Genomic DNA, 19,772 nt, shown 5'->3' with positions numbered 1-19,772 from the left:
ACTTTTTTTAAAACGACCTGCAGGCGATCAAAAAAATCAAAATCAAAATAAACTTTATTCAAGTGGGCTTTTACAAGCCATACATTTAATTTTGAATCGTCAATTAACAATTAGATGAAGCTACCACCGGTTCGGAAAGTTGATTCTACCGAGAGGAACCGGCAAGAAACTCAGTAGTTACTCTTTTTCAACATTTAAAAAATACAAAGTCATGTTAGTTAATACAATTATTTAAATTAATTTATCGATTGTTTTATTTCCAACTAGCGACCCGACCCGGCTTTGCACGGGTACAATACTGATACTAAATTTACTACAGAATTTGTTTATTTACGACATCACATTACAAACTCCTAAAATGATCAGTGTTTCTTAACTATATTGTCCATATATTTTAACAAAAACCTTCTTCTTTTGAAGATTTAAGCATACAATGGGACAGAGAAAGCGACTTTGTTTTATACTACGTAGTGATAGTGAAAAACTATCACCTAATACCAAAAAGTCAGCAGCTTAAAACAAACATTATGAAACATGTATTTATATGTTATCTGGCATCGTGTTTTAAAAGCCGTTAATCATATATAACATGTATATGTATAAACATGTATAGTTAGTTTGATGATAAGTGGTAATGATTGCTATAATCCAAATAAAATAAACGATCGTTACCGTTTCTCATGACGTGCTACAAACGTAACGTTGATTTCGAAGAAATGATTCCAACGTCAAAATTACATAAATACATTCTCAAAACAGTCTCACGATACAAGATGTAATTTGAGCGGTAACACAATAATTATTAGTATACGGACTTGTTCAAACAATTCCTTGTTAACGTTATTGGTAGTTGTGGAAAAAAATATAACTAACAATTTTCGATCGCAAGTCACAAGAGCTTCGTGGTAAATTATTTATTCTCAAGGTTGAATATGTTATGACAAGTTCATGGTTATTTGAATGGTGATAATATCGTGTCACTTGTTATTACAGATGATAAATGCTTTATTTTTTTTTAAATACCAAAAAGTTTTTGGTTTTTCTTTTTTAATATTTTTTTTACTGACCGGTATCAGGTGGAACATATCGTTGTTGCTCCTGCAGAAGTCGCTATGTGTTTTTTTCTCATATCTTTCAATTACTGTGCCCTTTTAAACGTTATTTCAATATAGGTAAATTTCGATCTAAATTTGTAAACTTTTAAAGTATAGAATCAATGTCAAAACTGTTTTTTTTGGTGGTAGGGCTTTGTGCAAGCCCGTCTGGGTAGATACCACCCGCTCATCAGTTATTCTACCGCCAAATAACAGTACTCAGTATTGTTGTGTTCCGGCTTGAAGGGTGAGTGAGTCAGTGTAACTACAGGCACAAGGGACATAACATATTAGTTCCCAAAGTTGGTGGCCCATTGACGATGTAATAAGGAATGGTTAATTTTTCTTACAGCTTCATTGTCTATGGGTGATGGTGACCGCTTATCATCAGGTTGATAATATGCTCGTATGCCAACCTATACCATAAAAAAATCGTTTAGGAGAACATCTTCACCAACAAACAACAATCTTACCATAACAACAACTTAAACTCTTTGACAAAATCTGTAAGAAAAAAATTACACTACTACTACTACTACCTTTCGGTAGATTTCGAGTTCAGACACACAGACGAGCACTGAAACACAATGAGAAGTCTTACCCTTCGTTTTATACTATTGCAGTATTCTATTGTTTAATAAAATAACGAACTCTTTTAAATTGTACCATATTCGATATCTTTACAAAAGCAACTATTGTTTTCCTTTTTCGCCCAGTATCGAGAAATTGTGTTTATTTTTAATAAATTGAAAATCTCGCCTCGTTTCTTTGCGTATTTCGCGATAGAAACTCGTTATTAAACAAGAACCCCTTCAGTTTTATATATTGGACGTTAATTTTATTTATTTATAGCAAGAGCAGAGATGGCCCAGTGGTTAGAACTCGTGCATCTTAACCGATGATTGCGGGTTCAAACCCAGGCAAGCACCACTTTATATATGTGCTTAATTTGTGTTTATAATTCATCTCGTGCTCGGCGGTAAAGGAAAACATCGTGAGGAAACCTGCATGTGTCTAATTTCATCGAAATTCTGCCACATGTGCATTCCACCAACCCGCATTGGAACAGCGTTGTGGAATATGTTCCAAGCCCTCTACTTAATGGAAGAGAAGGCCTTACCTCAGCAGTGGGAAATTTACAGGCTGTTACTTTTTTTTTACTTTACTGTATAGCATGAATTGTGAAATTCATTTAAAGTTACTGGATATTATATTGGGTTTGCTGTCTGTATTCTTGATGTCCATATACTCGTGTGTATGTGTTATGTCTTATTGAATATGTATGTGTGGGTTAGTCTATCTATGTGAGAGTATTTATCTTTGGTCTATTCCATTCGAAGAATGCAAAGAGTTTTTGGAATTTCATGTGATTTACTTATAGCCCGGCTATTTTGTGCTAATAGTTCTTATAGTAAATTTCTCGGTCAGTGATATTACGTCAATTCAAAATATTGCGCTTATTTTTTTGTTTGTTTAGCTGTTTTGTTCTGTTATGGTAGAAATAGTTTTGTATGCGTCGTTTGCTAAGTAACGGATCGTAATGATTTCGGGATTCATGAATGTATGTGTCTTAATTCACCTAAATATATATGTAGGGGATATATATATGGTTCTATGAATGGGCAAAAAGCTGTATTGTCTATGGTCAAACCGAGCCTCATTAATAGATATCAAGGTAATGTTTGTTATATTTAATTAATTTGTTGTATAAATATAATCTTTACTAATAAATGATACTAAAATAATAATTATTTCAACCAGTTTAACAATCATTTATAGAATTAATTGCGAAGGATTTCGATTTTCGTGGAACATTTATGGAAGAGAACAATTTCCATATAGTATTCATAGTACAATTAATTTTGTTGAATTATTTAGCTTAAAATATATGTAATTAAATATAATGTATTGTGCATTTGAAACAACACTTTATCCGTTATTAGTTTATTACTATTAATAAATGGCGCACGTATATTAAGTAAATATTGATTTTTGAATTACGTAGTTATTAAACGTAACACGAAGGTTCATATATACATATATAAATATTGGACAACATCACATACATTACTCTGATCCCAATGTAAGTAGCTAAAGCACTTGTGTTATGGATAATCATAAATAACAGCGGTACCACAAACACCCAGACAAAAATTTAGTTAGTGTTAGTTAGTCTAGTTAGTGTTTTATAAATTTCGTGCAAGTAAAGCCGCAGGATTAGCTATTCGATAAAATATAACTATAATTTTGTCTCATGACAAAGTATTTTTACTATTTATAAGCAATCTTCTTACATTGTAGTAAACAGTCCCACAGTCAAGATTGCTGGTTGGATATTAAATGAAAATAGCTGGATGTAACCCGGTCAAGTACTACGGTGTTTTTATGTTCTTAATTTAAATGAATAATTTGAACTCGTGATTCGCGATGAGGAAGCCTGCATATAACACTCGAGGATTTATTGTAGTATGGTTAAGTGGTCACCAGCATAGTAAGAAATATTAAACATTTCTTACATAGCCAAAATGCCGTTAATTTTGGGAGAGGGAGTGTCTATAATTACACTGGCTGACTCACCCTTCAAACCAAAGTACAATAATTCTAAGCATTGCTGTTTGGTGGCAAATGTTTGTGATAAGTTCTGGCCACTTACCTTGCATCCCTGTAGCCATTTTGGATGAGCTTCCATAAAGCCCTTCTACCAAGCACAACTAACTAGCATAAGAACATCGTAGAAAGAAGTAATCTAACATAGATCTCCAGATTTATTCAAACGAAAAAAAACTGGCATATCATTTTCAAATTACGAATTTTGCCAAAATAAAATCATTCAAGATCACATAATCTCGATTTCCATGTCATAATTACCATAAATTTGAACAACGAACACCAAGATTTCGTATCAAGCCATATGCATTGTATTTGGGATTTATATTGTGACAATTATGTGAATTCATAATAAGCCTTTCTCTTAACTGGGGTCTCGATTCATTTAGCATCAAGTGGCTCTATTCAGACAGGTTTATAAATTAATTTACATAAGCTTTTGTAAGACTTTTGATAAATTCTGTTGGTACATTCTTATCTCCAAGTGCCTCTCATGGGCCCTCCGCCTTTTGTTTGAAGATTTAACTTAAAGTCTGCATTAAAGTAATCGCTGCTCTTATTTCCTTTGAGGTATTAATTAAATTTGATCCCGATTCAAGTAATGGAGTGCTTTTTAATAAGAACATTCTTGATTTCGTTATTTTATGGAAAGTGCTTTCTCTACGTATGGTTATTTTGTCGTATCTTCATTAATAAGATTTTTTTGAAACATTTTTATTACTACAAGTATTTGTCTCGTGAACAAGACATTCGTAGATAATGGCGAAATATTAAGCTGCACCAAATAAAAATTGACAGCGACGACCTCCGTGGTCGAGTATGTGTACACCGGTTTTCAAGGGTACGATACTCCAAGGTCCCGGGTTCGATTTCCGGCCGTTGACTTTTTGTTGACTTTTCCAAGTTGTCGTAGGTCTGGGTGTTTGTAGTACCGTCGTTACATTAGCTTTTCTTCATTATCTTCAATAATGTCAGATTTTTGTAATGAAATTGTAAATATATCCAAAAAATGTAAAACATTTCTAACATCTTCCAACAACTATAGCAATTAAGATATTATGTTCGTAACAATAATCACTTGAAATTGCTTAGTGACTTTCTCAATTCTCAATTTCCCATACATTGAAATGTGGTACACATATTTTGTTCAATTCTTTAAAACATTGCCTTGATCGCCCTTCTCAAGATAACACAAATATACATAAAAAAGAAATAGTTTAATCCGGTGAGTGTGTTGTATCGAACAGGCCTGTACGGTTGCAAGTAAAACTTTATGATCATCCGGTAGTATGTTGTAATATTAACATTTTATGTCTGTCGTGAGAAACTTTGAAACTACTTAATTATTGTTCGTATCTAGTTTTAAAGATTAAACGGAATATTTACTTTTATTGTTACGTTTGTAAATTTATGTTTATGATTCATATCGTGTTCTGCGATAAATGAAAACATTGTGAGGACTGCACGTTGTGGATGAAAGTCCGCCATAGTGTGTTAACCTAGCATTTGTGAAGCATGGTGGAATTTTATGCTCCAGATCTTATCCTCAAAAGAAGTCTATCCCAATAGTAGGACATTACAGGCTCTTTCAGAAACGAGATAGACTAATTATAATTTATCTTCAGAGTAGATTTTAGGTTAAGCTACTTATGATCATTTGTTATTTAAAAAAGGTCACAAGTAGTTTAAAATCCAATAATTTTAAAGGAATCTTAAGTCAAATAAACGGATCAATTTACCATCCTGTCGAAATGAATAAAGTTTTATCATATGAGCTCCCACAAGGAGTTAGTTCTAGTTCAATATAATCCAGAAAATTCAACTGGTATCAAAACTCAATCAGAACTTAATGACAGGACTTCAGCCTAACCGACTTAGGAGTTAATTGGAAACTTCCTTGACATAAGCTTCGTAAGTTTTCAAACAGTCTGACTCGACTTCAATTTGAAATTGAAAAATACTATTATTATTTTCTTTATTTTATCTTCCTTAAGTGATAAAAATTAATTGGTATTTATTTCTTTCTTTTGCATTTTATTATAAAGTTTTACAAAAAGTCAGTATTTTTCTGTCTATAATTTAATAGTCATTTTTAGTGACAAAATCAAAAGCCATCAGATAATGGTTTATAGCCTATCAGCTTATAATGCTATAGAACATGAGGTTCTGGTGTTAAAAAATGATAAAATTTTGTATTTAAAGTTAATGACAATTTTCGAAAATAATATTTGTAAAACTTGTAGGACAAAAACATTGATAAATGTCACATCACTATTTGCCTAAAACTTGGCATTTTGCTATTTTTCATGCTACGGAAAGCAAAACAATCAATTCTTTGCATGAATTCGTTTGTCCTTTGTTCTCTTGTAGCGCAGTCCATAAGACAAAGAGAGTGAGCAAACAATAAAAGTCCTTTATTTGCTGATACAGAACCATCTATGAAATTTTAGTGATATGCGACAATGTCAACTATTACATTTAAAGGTTACAAATTTAGAGTAACGTATCAACTTTTCTAAAGTGAGATGCGAAGTGAATTCTAATGCTAGATTGAATCTATAAGTGTCATTGATAGAAGGTTCTCTTCTGATAACGGCGGCCTATTCAAGCAAGAAAAAAATTATTGCTTTAAGTGCTTATCATTCTAAACTGACTGATTCTATAAAATCAGATAATATTAGTTTTGATTAAAATCAAACAATTAAAAAAAGTCTAGAGTGAAGTGTCCGTGATGAGGATCAAGTTTCGCGGGACGACTTCAAGGCAGATAGACTATAAAGATTTACATAAAAATAATGAAAACGGAGCAATGTTTTTTTATCAAGCACAATGAACAACTGGCTTGCGGCTAAATTGTACAACTTTGCACTATTTAACTTCGAAACTTAGTTGGTAACAAAGTTTTCTCTATAGAAAACTATCTGGAGAGAACTCGGATTGTATTGTCTTTTCACCTTACACGCGAGTGGGTATACATTTTGCAGTATTTAGTGAAAATTTGCGGTGAAAACTTTTTAATATTATTACAAAGTTTCGTTCGTGGAATTGGACCTACGTCATATTTATAATCACGTCTTATGCTGCTGAATACTTTCATATTATTGTTTTTATATGCAAAATTTGCAGAAACTAAAAGACTGCAATTACTATTTTTTTTTAATTTTATTTATTTAGTGGTACTTGGTGGTAGGGCTTTGTGCAAGCCCGTCTGGGTAGGTACCACCCACTCATCTGATATTCTACCGCTAAACAACAGTACGCAGCATTTTTGTGTTCCTGTTTGAAGGGTGAGTGAGCCAGTGTAACTACAGGTACAAGGGACATAACATCTTAGTTCCTAAGGTTGGTGGCACATTGACGACGTAAGGAATAGTTAATATTTCTTGGAGCTTCATTGTCTGTGGGTGATGGTGACCACTTACCATCAGGTGGCCCATATGCTCGCCCAACGTATACCATAAAAAACACAGTATAACATATACATCATTCACAAACAAATTTTAAACATCTAAGTCTTAAATACTTCTATGTATGTCACTTACAGGCGTATACAACATACAAAAAAATCTATGTTGTATACAAATATATACTTATAATTTCCATTCAATCCATCCAGTGTATTTTAACAAAAAATATATATAATAGACAATAGGAAGAAACACTTATTTCACACATCTAATTAGGAATCTTTTCTATCGAAAGCCATAATTTAAAAAAAAATGACCAGCCATATTGGCCATCTGACGTGTACATCTAGGTATAAGCAGTCTCTGTAAGAAAGGCGTCACGAACAATAACAACTAATATTTGACGTCTCTAAAGCCTAATAGCTACACTGACTTACTCATCCTTCAACCGGAATACCATACTTAATTTTTTTTATGGTATAGGTTGGCGGACGAGCATATGGGCCACCTGATGGTAAATGGACACCATTACCCATAGACAATGGCGCTGTAAGAAATATTAACTATTCTTTACATCGTCAATGTGCCACCAACCTTGGGAACTAAGATGTTATGTCCCTTGTGCCTGTAGTTACACTGGCTCACTCACCCTTCAAACTGGAACAAAACAATACTGTGTGGGTGATATCTACCCAGACGGGCTAGCACAAAGCCCTACCACCAAGAAAGGTAATAGTGGTAAATATGGTGGGAATAAAAAAAGTGAATTATTAATAAATGAATTTTACCTTTTATCTACCAAGAGATTGCTCAAAACGCTACAACCAAGTAGCGGTGACAAATCGTCATTATTTAATGAACAATACTCAATAACGCAAAATTTTACTCTTTTTTTTTGGAACAAGAAGTTTATCAATACAATTGTTTTGAAGTTCGTCATATTAAAGACTTGTTCGTCTTTGTCGCCCCACTAATCCCTGAACTTGATATCTCACAAGCACAGCACTTGTTTCTGAAGTTAGGTGCGCGTTACCTTCGCTCGGTTTCACATTACAGACGTGATGAAACTTTCCGAATGACAAAACTTTTGTATTATATGAGAGTGTTGAACTCTTAAAATACAGATTTTCTAAATGCCATCCATTTGTTTTCATTTTCTTGAATATTCAGTTAAATTATTTCTTCTTTTCCTTTTTTTGACCCAAATCAGCATTTCTTTACATCCACCAAGCTTCTAAGGCTATTTCGTAATTTCCTATTTATACATGAACTACAGTCACGAGAATTTTATCACTGAAGTGGTGACAGTTTTTTTGGAAAATCATGAGATATCAATGGAAGTATACTCGTGTATATTTGATAATTAATATGCATTGTTGAAAATCATTAACTTGGCGGTAAAGCTTTGTGACAGCTAAGGTATCACATATAGTCTTGTTCCAGTTTGAAGGATGGAACAGAGGAACTATAGGAAAAAGAGATATAACGTCTGAGTTTACCCAAAATTGGTGGCTCATTAGAAATGGATAAATTTCTTACAGTTCAAATATATTTAGGTGATGGTGTAATATATTTTATTAGGTGACACATTTACCAGCCCGCCTGCAAAATCTTAACTATGCCAAATAATTCCATAATTTTCTAACCAAAACCAAAGTCAGATAAATTGGTACAAGTAAAAAATAATTATACGATCTCACAACTGGGCCTACATTTAACTTATAAACATTTTACACTCCACCTCAAACTACAGCTGCAAAAGGTACTAGTTATTTTAAGAGTTGAATATTTTTAGCCTAAGTGCTTAAGCAAAGCCGGCATTAGGGCTTGAAAAATATTTTAGTACGGCGAGTGAGGTAGCGCTATAATAAACTAGGTGTAAATTTTTAACGTCCAACTAAAATATTTTCGCATGTTCATAAGTTCTCTTGTATGTGCTGTATAACTTTATAACTACGTTCAATTTTTTATAATTTGATTTCATAGTTTCATAGTTTTACATGTAAGTTGTGACCTAAAAAATTGGTCCTTTTTGCTGTGTTGCACTAAGAAATCTGTTAAAGTGCAAGAGTTCCAACTCCGAAAAGCAAAAATATTTAACAGGAGCGTTTTATTAATCTACAATAAATAAAAGGGAGAAATTATGCCATTAGTAAATATAAAGAATTATCCTTTGTTATGTTCTTCGAACTGACTTGTATTTGAGCTTTTTTTGACAAGGTCGCATAAATATATAATCATGTCATATGAAAATGTTTCCTTATTCAGTCATCATAATAAATAAATGGAACAGCAAATCTGATCTGAAAATAATTCCAAACTCACTTGGGACAGGGTTTTGTACGATCACGTCTGGGGAAGTACCATCACTCATCGCATATTATATCAAACATCAATATGTACATTATATCTTAGTCCCCAAGGCGAGGATGTTGAAGAGAATGTTTTTGATGATGAAGTTTTTGGAAAACGAGTTCTAAATTTAAATTAAAAAAAAAAACAAATGTTTCCATTCCAAATTCAAACTTCTGATGCTATAAATAACTTGAAGTATTACTATCGGACGATTTTCCATTTAACAAAATAAAATTGATTATATACATTGTTTAGGTTCGAATTGATTTTAATGAAAGAGCACTCTGGTTATCATTTACAAAGCAAAACATTTACGAGTCGAGTGTTTTCCAATCAATCCTTTATTACTACATTTTCAAGAGATGTATTGTACTAGAATAGTTTCTATAACATTTTTGTTAAATGATCACGTTTTATACTAGATTTATTTTAATTAAAACCTAATGAAATACCAAGACCAAGTAGAATCTTATACTGCAATTATATCATATATATCATTGAAATTATTATTATTACATTACGTTAATATCACATATGATTTTCACGATATAAGACTATTCATTTTACTTCCCAATAATTCTGTATAAGCGTTTACTTGTACTTTTCTTTCACCTTGGGACAGCATAACTATAGTACGACACAAATTAGATGTAGTATCGGAAAATGCAATGAAATGAAAATAAAACCGATTACTGCCGATTTATACAACCAATAGAAATAGCTCCCTATCGCGCCATTCGACGCTATTCGTCGCTATAGATTCTCACGTCAGCTCAATCCGAGAAAACAAGTGCATGTAAATCGACGTGTCAAATTGACGAATAAATAGGTCATATGATATTACAAGTTATTACGTTTGTATAAAGATCATATTTAAATGAGAAATAAATGTTGATAATTTGGGATAGTGTACTTAATTCGGATGTGATCGGTTTTACGAATTTTGCCGATGCTACATCTAAGTTGTGTCATACGTATTTTCTATAAATAAAAATTTTGACAAAAAGAAAAACCGACTTCAAACAAAACACTATTTTAAAACAAATAAATATGCACGAAAAAGTAATAAAAATACTTGCGTATTCAACATATTTTTTAGAGTCTTCCTAAGTTAAATGAAATGAAAAATATTAGACTACTTAAAAGTCGATTAACGATTATATCATGTAGTTATAATTATTGGTATATTTGGAGCCGGTGTCGAATTGATATGAACGAATTGATAACCTCCTCCTTTTGGAAGTCAGTTGAAAATAGAACCAAAAAGGCCTCTGATATGATAGTGATCAAACATATTTGATAAAAAACATTCGAATTCAAAAAATTCCATCGATGTAAATAAAGACTCAAATTTTTATTTATATTGCAAAATACAAATAAAAACAAATTGCAGGACCACTTTTTATATTTTCTAAATTCAGTTATATATTTCGAAAAAAACTATTTCCGTACGCATAGTGCTAAAAACAACACGTTCAAAAACTAAACTAGAATGTATCAATTCTCAACAACTATATACCAAGTGTACACTCACTGAAATATATTAAAACCCCTGTACAGGTGAACCTGCTATTAGGTCACGCTACGCCCGTCTGACTGTACTCGTGCCGCCTGAACCACCAAAAATTCTACAAGGGAAAGTATTCTCTCTGACAGTGGACCGAATGATCTATTTGGAATGCGAATCCGTCGGAGGGAAACCGCCCGCTGAGGTGAGTAATTGTCAACAACTAAAATTTTATCATACCAAATTGATCTTTATTGCTATCACGATAAGCTTAATAATAATAATTTATACTCAATTTCAAATGATAAGGTACGGCGCGGTGTGTGTTTCTTGCAGTTATTAAAGAAATAACGTGAAAGGTTGAATGTTCTAAATTTAAATATTAATTTAATGATATTACTTTTGCATAAGTTATATACCTGATTTGCATATAAACAAAGGAGTAAATTAATTCGCAAAACGTGAAAACGTGTGCGGATTCTTTTATTATTTAATCATGCTGTATTGGACTATTCTACTTCAAATTCTGTATTTGCAACTAAAATATGAATATTTCATTTTTATTTACCTAAAATATAAATAGATTAAACAAGATTCAGTTACTTTGAATCTAAAGATAATTATTCAGAGAGTATTTCAGTAGCTGTGTTTTAAATATCGCTCGTAAAAATATTTATTTCAGAGGCGTGTGTTTACAACTAATTAATGTCAGCTAAATTTTAGTCTTGTCGAGTAAATGACTCGCAAACATTTTTGTTGCTTAAATTAGCGAGACTTTAAATACAAATGGCGGAACTTTTACCCTTTTCTAACTTCGCTTCGAATTTATTAATTACTACACTTTTTGTTTCGAATTTTATATTTCTAATATGTTTTATCTTTTTAACTTTATCATTATTAGTTTTATTCATTCCATCGTATTCAAAATCATGTTACTAATCATCTTTAACTATAACAGTTGTATCAAATGCTAGATATTACATATTTACTTGGTGGTAGGGCTTTGTGCAGGCCCGTCTGGGTAGGCACCACCCACTCATCAGTTATTCTACCGCCAAATAACAGTACTCAGTATTGTTGTGTTCCGGTTTGAAGGGTGAGTGAGCCAGTGTAATTACAGGCACAAGGGACATAATATCTTAGTTCCCAAGGTTGGTGGCACATTGACGATGTAAGGAATAGTTAATATTTCTTACAGCGTCATTTTCTATGGCCCATATGCTCGTCCGCCAATCTATACCATAAAAAAAAAACTTTAACTTGCATATTATATTTACTGTCCTAGCGAAGTTTCCTCAAACGACATAACAAAAAGTGATATTTATTTGAAACGATGTTACTCTGTTTGTAATAGTAATAAGTCCAACGAAACATTTAATCTATTTAAATTTAGTGAATAGATATTTAGCCCGCGGGACAGGATACAATTAGGAGTTGAATTGAATATGATGTCGCTACGAAACAGGAGTATTCCAGAGAGAATAACCATTTAGAGTGTAATATTTACAGCTCGCAAACAGTCCGATGCTTGCGGTTATCATTGTTTTATTCGCTTGTTTAATAAAGGATAGGGAAAGCCGAGATGGCCCAAAAACGCGTGCATCTTAAACGATGATTACGGGTTCAAACCCAGCCAAGCACTGAATAATCACTCATCAATCATCTCGTGCTCGGTGGTGAAGGAAAATTTTGCTACATGTGTATTCTACAAACCCGCATTGGAACAGCGTGGTGGAATATCTTCCAGTCCCAATCCAAGGGAATCCAAGCCTTAGTTTAATAAAGGATTCGTGATACGTGAACATTTTAAAGTTGATATAAACTCGAATACGTGCAGTCATATTAATTACAGTGTTTGTTCGTCATCATCAAGATACGGTTAGTTTTGTCTACGTTGTTTGTTAAATTTGATTGTTTAATGTATATCTTTAACATTGTAGTGATCCATAATTCATTTGAATTATTTGATAGTTTAATTGATGTATTGCATTCTATAAAATATAATTCATTTGGGATTTGAAACTGTTGTATATAACAGCTAATCTTTATGTAGTTTTTTTAATTTAATTAATTTTACTCGTATGGGAACACGATATTTATAAATAATCAAAGTCATTTTTATGTAATTTTATATTTGAATATAAAGCAATTTTGAAAATATAAGTAGAAGTACCCTATTGCCTTCAAAATAAGCGTAAAGCTTGAACAATAGCTGAGTAGGTCACGGTCAAATACCGATTTTAAAACAACAATACCATATCGAACACATTTCCAAGCATTTAATTATTACACATAATAATGTAATACATACAATACTAAATCACTGAGAAATATGAAGTTAAATTAAACAATCTAACAAAAAATGACAAAGAAATAACTGTATCTTTTCGTCTTATTTTTCCTGTTTATCAACAGATTTTATTTTTGTATCGTCGCAATTTAATGTAATTTCTAAACAATGAAGAAAAAACCTAAGAAGCTGAGATGGTCCAGTGGTTAGAACGCGTGCATCTTAACCGATGATTGCGGGTTCAAATCCAGGCAAGCACCACTATACACTATATGTGCTTAATTTGTGTTTATAATTCATCTAGTGCTCGAGGGTGAAGGAAAACGTAGTGAGGAAACCTGCATGTGTCTAATTTCATCGAAATTCTGCCACAAGTGCATTCAACCCGCATTGGAACAGCGTTATGGAATATGTTCCAAAGCCTCTCCTTAATGGAAGAGGCCTTATCCCTGCAGTCTGAAATTTACAGGCTGTTACTTTACTTTTTACTTTAAAGAAATAACAATAGTAATATATTGAAATAAAACTAGTTTTAACGGATTTGAATCGCGTATATTAATTATTTTTGACATTCCGACGTTTCGAGCACTTTACAGCGTTCGTGGTCACGGGTAGACTGATCTGAAGTACGTCGGGATGTTAAACTAGTTTTATTTCAATGTGTAATAATCGCGGAAATTAATTAAATATTAATAGTAATATATTAATTTCAAAAACTATATGAACGTACTTTTGCATAACACTGCAAAATATTTAACGACCTTAATATTTCAAGGACTTAAATTATATCGATATCGGGTAAACTTACATCGGATATCCTCTTAGGTAAACTTTAGATAGTATCATTAATTTTGTTCAATTTTAGATCACGTGGGTGGACAGTAACGCCGGGGTTTTGACGCAGGGTGTGACGTATACCGTGGAGCCTATGAGTGATGGACAGAGATTTACAGCGAGGTGGGTAATTTTCTCGTCAACATGGTAACCTATAAATATCATGGAATCTTATGTATCAATCTGTGGAGCTTCGAGCTTTTTTCTATCTTGTGGTTCTTTTACTTTAACGTATATGTAATCAAAAAAATCAAAATCAAAATATACTTTATTTAAATAGGCTTTTACAAGCACTTTTGAATTAATATTTAACAACTATTTTAAGTGAACCACCGGTTCGGAAAGTAGATTCTACCGAGAAGGACCGGAAACTCAGTAGTTAAAAATGTACAGTCATGGTAGCAATTACAACTATATGTCTGGAAGTGTACAAGTATTGATTCCACGCTTTTTTATCGTCTGCATAATCTTGTACTGAATAATATGCCTTTTTTACCAATGTATTATTATACAAATTATTTTAAATTAACGAAACGCCAACGTTAATAAATAAAATTTTAACAAAAAGAAAAACCGACTTCAAACAAAACACTATTTTAAAACAAATGAATATGCACGAAAAAGTAATAAAAATAATTGCGTATTCAACATATTTTTTAGAGTCTTCCTAAGTTAAATGAAATGAGAAATATTAGACTACTTAAAAGTCGATTAACGATTATATCATGTAGTTATAGTTATTGGTATATTTGGAGCCGGTGTCGTTGATAGATATACTGTAGGGTTTTATTGGCTGACACCGACTCCAAATATAACAATAATTATAACTACATGATATAATCGTTAATCGACTTTTAAGTAGTCTAATATTTTTCATTTCATTTAACTTAGGAAGACTCTAAAAAATAAGTTGAATACGCAATTATTTTTATTACTTTTTCGTGCATATTCATTTGTTTTAAAGTAGTGTTTTGTTTGAAGTCGGTTTTTCTTTTTGTTAAAATTTTATTTATTTTTTGATTTTAAGTGAAGCTGATGTTGACTAACTATTTTTTTTTAATACGGATAGATTAAGAGTTCCGTTTATATGAGTCAGAAACTACTTCGAGGACAATTTCAAAGGAAACTTGCGAATAAAGGAAAAATAGACTTTCGAAAATGCGGATTTAATACGTCACGCGGCGTAAACTACAAGGATCCCTCGAAAGAGCTGTAATCGAACTCAGCATAAAAACTTTGAAAAAGACCAACTATATTTCGTACATCATATGACATCACATCACATACACAAAATTTGATCAAAGATAGTAAGAAATTCTGCCCCATATCGCACTCTAACTGCGAGCCGTATAGGAGTTCCATCACTACATAGTATAAAACAAAGTCGCTTTCTCTGTCCCTATATCTTTAAATCTACGCAACGGATTTTGATGCGGTTTTTTTTAAAAGATAGCGTGATTCAAGGGAAAGGTTTGTGTATATAATACATGAACAATATAGTAAAGAAACACTGATAATTTTAGAAGTTTGCGATCTGATGTCGTATATAAACAAATTCTGTAGTATATTTAGTATCAGTATTGCACCCGTGCGAAGCCGGGGTGGGTAGCTAGTTGATTATAATATTCGACTGTGATAATTACATAAACATAACCACATTACGGAAGGTGACTCAAATATCCAAATAACCTATAAATAAAAGATTCGACCGAGTATCGCTAACGTGCTCCTCAGAATTGTTCCGTTCCCTTCCGTTCCGTTACTTTGTCATGGATCCTGTGCTCAGAACCTTACCAAACTTTCACCAAATTACCCTTGAAGTGTATATTTTATAATAAAAAAAGAATTATCAAAATTGGTTAACGTGATTTTCAGTTATTCCCCTATTTGTCGCGCATATACATAATGCAAATTTAAGACTTATGTCGTTTTCACATGGATCCCATCATCGGAAAAAAAAATAAAAAAAATGGGACCCCACGGGAAGCACTACCTTTCAAACAAAAAAAAAATTATCAAAATCGGTCCACCCAGTGAAAAGTTATGAGGTAACAAACATAAAAAAAAAAAAAAAAAAAAAAGAAAAAAAAAAAATACAGACGAATTGATAACCTCCTCCTTTTGGAAGTCGGTTGAAAATGTCTGTGTATGTGTATCTTTATATACCTATCATACTATCTTTACGAAATTATTTGCACACTTCGATATACAAATTATATAATAATTGTTAGAAATGTTTGTTTGAGTAAATATTATATATTAATGCTGATGTATTTTTTTATCAGGTCAGTGATAAGATTGCCTCCAAAACACGAACATAACAACCAAACCTTCACATGTCAAGCTCAAAACACAGCTGATAGAGCCTACCGAGCTGCGAGCATACGAATTGAGGTAAGATATAATTTTATTACACCTTTACGTACTGTAATATTAAACACTCTGTATAACGATAACACGCCATAACCTCTGAAACTAATATTAAATAAAAATAAACTTTATTCAAGTAGGCTTTTACAAGCACTTTTGAATCGTCATTTTACAATTAAGTGAAGCTACCACCGGTTCGGAAAGTAAATTCAATCGAGAAGAACCGTCAAGAAACTCAGTAGTTACTCTTTTTTAACATTTAAAAAATACAAAGTCATGTTAGTTAAATACAATTATTTAAATTAATATGTTTTATATACTGTGATCATAATAGGAAACTTAGCAATTGAAAGTTAATTCACATACAATGTTTTCACACGATATATATAACATTTTAGAACTTAAACTTCAAGGAGATTACATCTCTATTTCAACTAGCATTTCAGTTTAAATTCACGTGTCTTATTGATAAAGAGACAACTTCTGTCATATCATATAAAACATAGAAACGAAAAATATAATTTTGACGTTTGATAGTAAAGTAATTGATGAATGGATAGTACCAAAATTGATTGGTTCGCTACACAGCTATACGAAGCTCTACATCGCACATCTGTGTATATATAAAATAAAATGTATGTGTCTGTTTTTAAAATAAATGCTTTTCATTTAATGCACATGTATGTATACAGGGTACATATACCAAAATATATATTTTTACAATTTTTATCCGTCAGCTGTTTATAGTAAAATCTTCGAACTGAACAATTTATTTTTTGTCAAATTAAATAACATAATAAGAATATAGAATCACTTGGATCTATTACTAAAGTTATTAATTTCGGGATATTTACCATGTTTTTTATTTTTATTCGGTGGAGTTCGATATTTCGACATTATCTACGAATGTCTTGTTCACGAGACTGAAGTTTGCGTGTTGATAATGTTAGAAGTTCTTCTACCGAATAAAAATAAAAAAAACATGTTAGATATCCCGAAATGAATAAATTTAGTAATAAGTACAACCATGTTAATTTTAAAAGCACTTGGATCTAACTAAATATTATAGAATTCGAAACTATATTATCGAACAATATTTCAAAGTTATTTTGTTTCAGATTTGCAAAGAGATAATTTATTTTCCAAATCTTTGAATTAGACAATTTGTAACATTTAAATATTTTCACGTAAATCATTTGTAGCTATCGCGTCGGCTTTGTTTAATATCGGAGTTCAATTAAAAGTTAGACGGTTTCTCTAATCGGTAAAGAATTTAATAATTATTTTATTATTGCTACGTCCGAAATGCGCTTCAAATTATTTAGCTTACAAATAATTTCTTTGTGTTAGGGCTTTGTGCAAACCCGCCTGGGTAGGTACCACCCACTCATCAGATATTCTAACGCTTAATAACAGTACGCAGTATTGTTGTGTTTCGGTTTGAAGGGTGAGTGAGCCAGTGTAACTACAGGTACAAGGGACATAGCATCTTAGTTCCCAAGGTTGGTGGCGCGTGACGATATGAAGGATAGTTAATATTTCTTACAGCGTCATTGTCTATGGCTGATGGTAACCACTTACCATGAGGTGGCCCATATGCTCGTCCGCCAAAGTATTCCATAAAAAAAATGAATTTGAATAAATTAATATGGCCGAGTCAAGACGTCCCAGTGATAACGAGCACATCTTAACCGATGATTGCGAACTGAAACCACTAAATTTTGATGTGCTTAATTTGTGTTCATAATCTCGAGCTCGGTGGTGAAGGAAAATATCATGAGGAAACCTATCTGTGTATAATTTTAATGTAATTCTGCAACATTTGAATACACATCGGAGCAGCGTGGTTCAATAACCACTTCTATCCTCCTAAACTTCTCCTCAAGCAGAGAGGAGGCCTTAGCCCAGCAGTGGGAAGCTTACTGACTGATATGTGGTGTGTGGTGTGGATATTAAAATGTCTTATAGTATGTCTTTATCAATTTAGTCAAAGTAATTGAGCGTCTTAATTAGCTCTTATACTAATTGTTAAAGTTCAACTATAAGTTTCTAAAATTCAATCAACACAACACAAGACAATTAAGATTGCAAGCGCAGGTAATACGTCTAAAATTGATGACTAATATATTTCCTTTTATGAGTACCACACAGCACTATTTTAAATTGGTAGCATATTCATTCGTATTAAAGAAGTTATCGAAGTAGAACAAATCAAGTAATTAAAACACATCACGTATGATTTGAGATACGGTATTTCATATATTTTCCATCTCTCATAATCTACATGAAAACAGATGACATGTTTTATTAGAAATGGCATAATACGAAACGATATAGTCAACGCCTTAAGTCATATTTCAATTTCAAATTAGTATTTTTTTATGGAATAGCTATGCCCCTTGTGCCTGTAGTTACACTGGCTCACTCACCCTTCAAACTCAGTTAAAACGAACTCCAAACTCACCATAAAATTTTATCGACAATGATATGCGAGATTGACTACAATTACCATATATATTTAAAGGATATGCGTTTTAAAATTCCGTGATGACCAACTCTTGTATTTATCGTGAGGAAATCTACACATTGTAGAATCAGCTATCTATGTCTACCAACGCGCCTTGAATCAGCGTAGCCGAGGCTCCATTCCATCCTCAAAAGGGAGAGAAGAATAATTATAAACATTAATTAAGAACATGAAAATTCTTGAACAAAAGTAGTGCTTGCCTAAGATGCACGCGTTCTAATCACTGACCCATCGTACTCCGATTTAATATACCTATAGATACATTGTTATGGCATTTCTAACGTGTATGTTCTGTGTATGATAGAAAAGCGCGAATAGAAAGAGATAAGTATAAAAATCGATGTTACAGCGTTGTACTGCATATTTTGCACTGACAGTATTATGGAATTGGATGTTCCTGCGAACGGAATTTAAAATTAGGATTTATTTCCATATAAAGCGAATAATAGGATATTATTATTATTGTACAGTCGGTAAGAAAAGGTTCGTCACCTTAAGATCTATTTTCCTGTGCTCGAGCGATAATCTGCTTCACCGATCGAGAATGACATATTACGTCGCAATGATTTAATGTTTAGATTCAAAAGGTACCAAGAGTTTAAGATAAAGGAATTAGTTTGAAAAATGACATATCTTCTTTCTTTGATTGTACATTGTTTCATTTATATAATAGAGTTATGTATTAAAATTCTTATGACCGTATGTTTGAATAATATCGGTATTGCTTTCAAATAAATAACATTTCGTAGGAAGTAAGCTGAAGCTTGGCTCTGGAACCAAT

At 32.2% G+C, this 19,772-nt stretch overlaps 1 protein-coding gene across 1 annotated transcript in view; it reads left to right on the top strand.

The window, feature by feature from the left end:
• The window catches only part of LOC124540775 (irregular chiasm C-roughest protein-like), a 108,525-nt gene that overhangs the window by 65,495 nt on the left and 23,258 nt on the right, over nt 1-19,772 (top strand). Inside the window, exons 5-7 of the mRNA XM_047118484.1 lie at nt 11,024-11,175; nt 14,126-14,217; nt 16,380-16,488. Of these exons, the coding sequence (XP_046974440.1) occupies nt 11,024-11,175; nt 14,126-14,217; nt 16,380-16,488 (353 nt within the window). The remainder of the gene's footprint in view (nt 1-11,023; nt 11,176-14,125; nt 14,218-16,379; nt 16,489-19,772) is intronic.

Source organism: Vanessa cardui, chromosome 26 (genome assembly GCF_905220365.1).
Source record: "Vanessa cardui chromosome 26, ilVanCard2.1, whole genome shotgun sequence".
Taxonomy (NCBI): Eukaryota; Metazoa; Arthropoda; class Insecta; order Lepidoptera; family Nymphalidae; genus Vanessa; species Vanessa cardui.
This window is presented reverse-complemented; position numbering and strand designations above follow the sequence as displayed.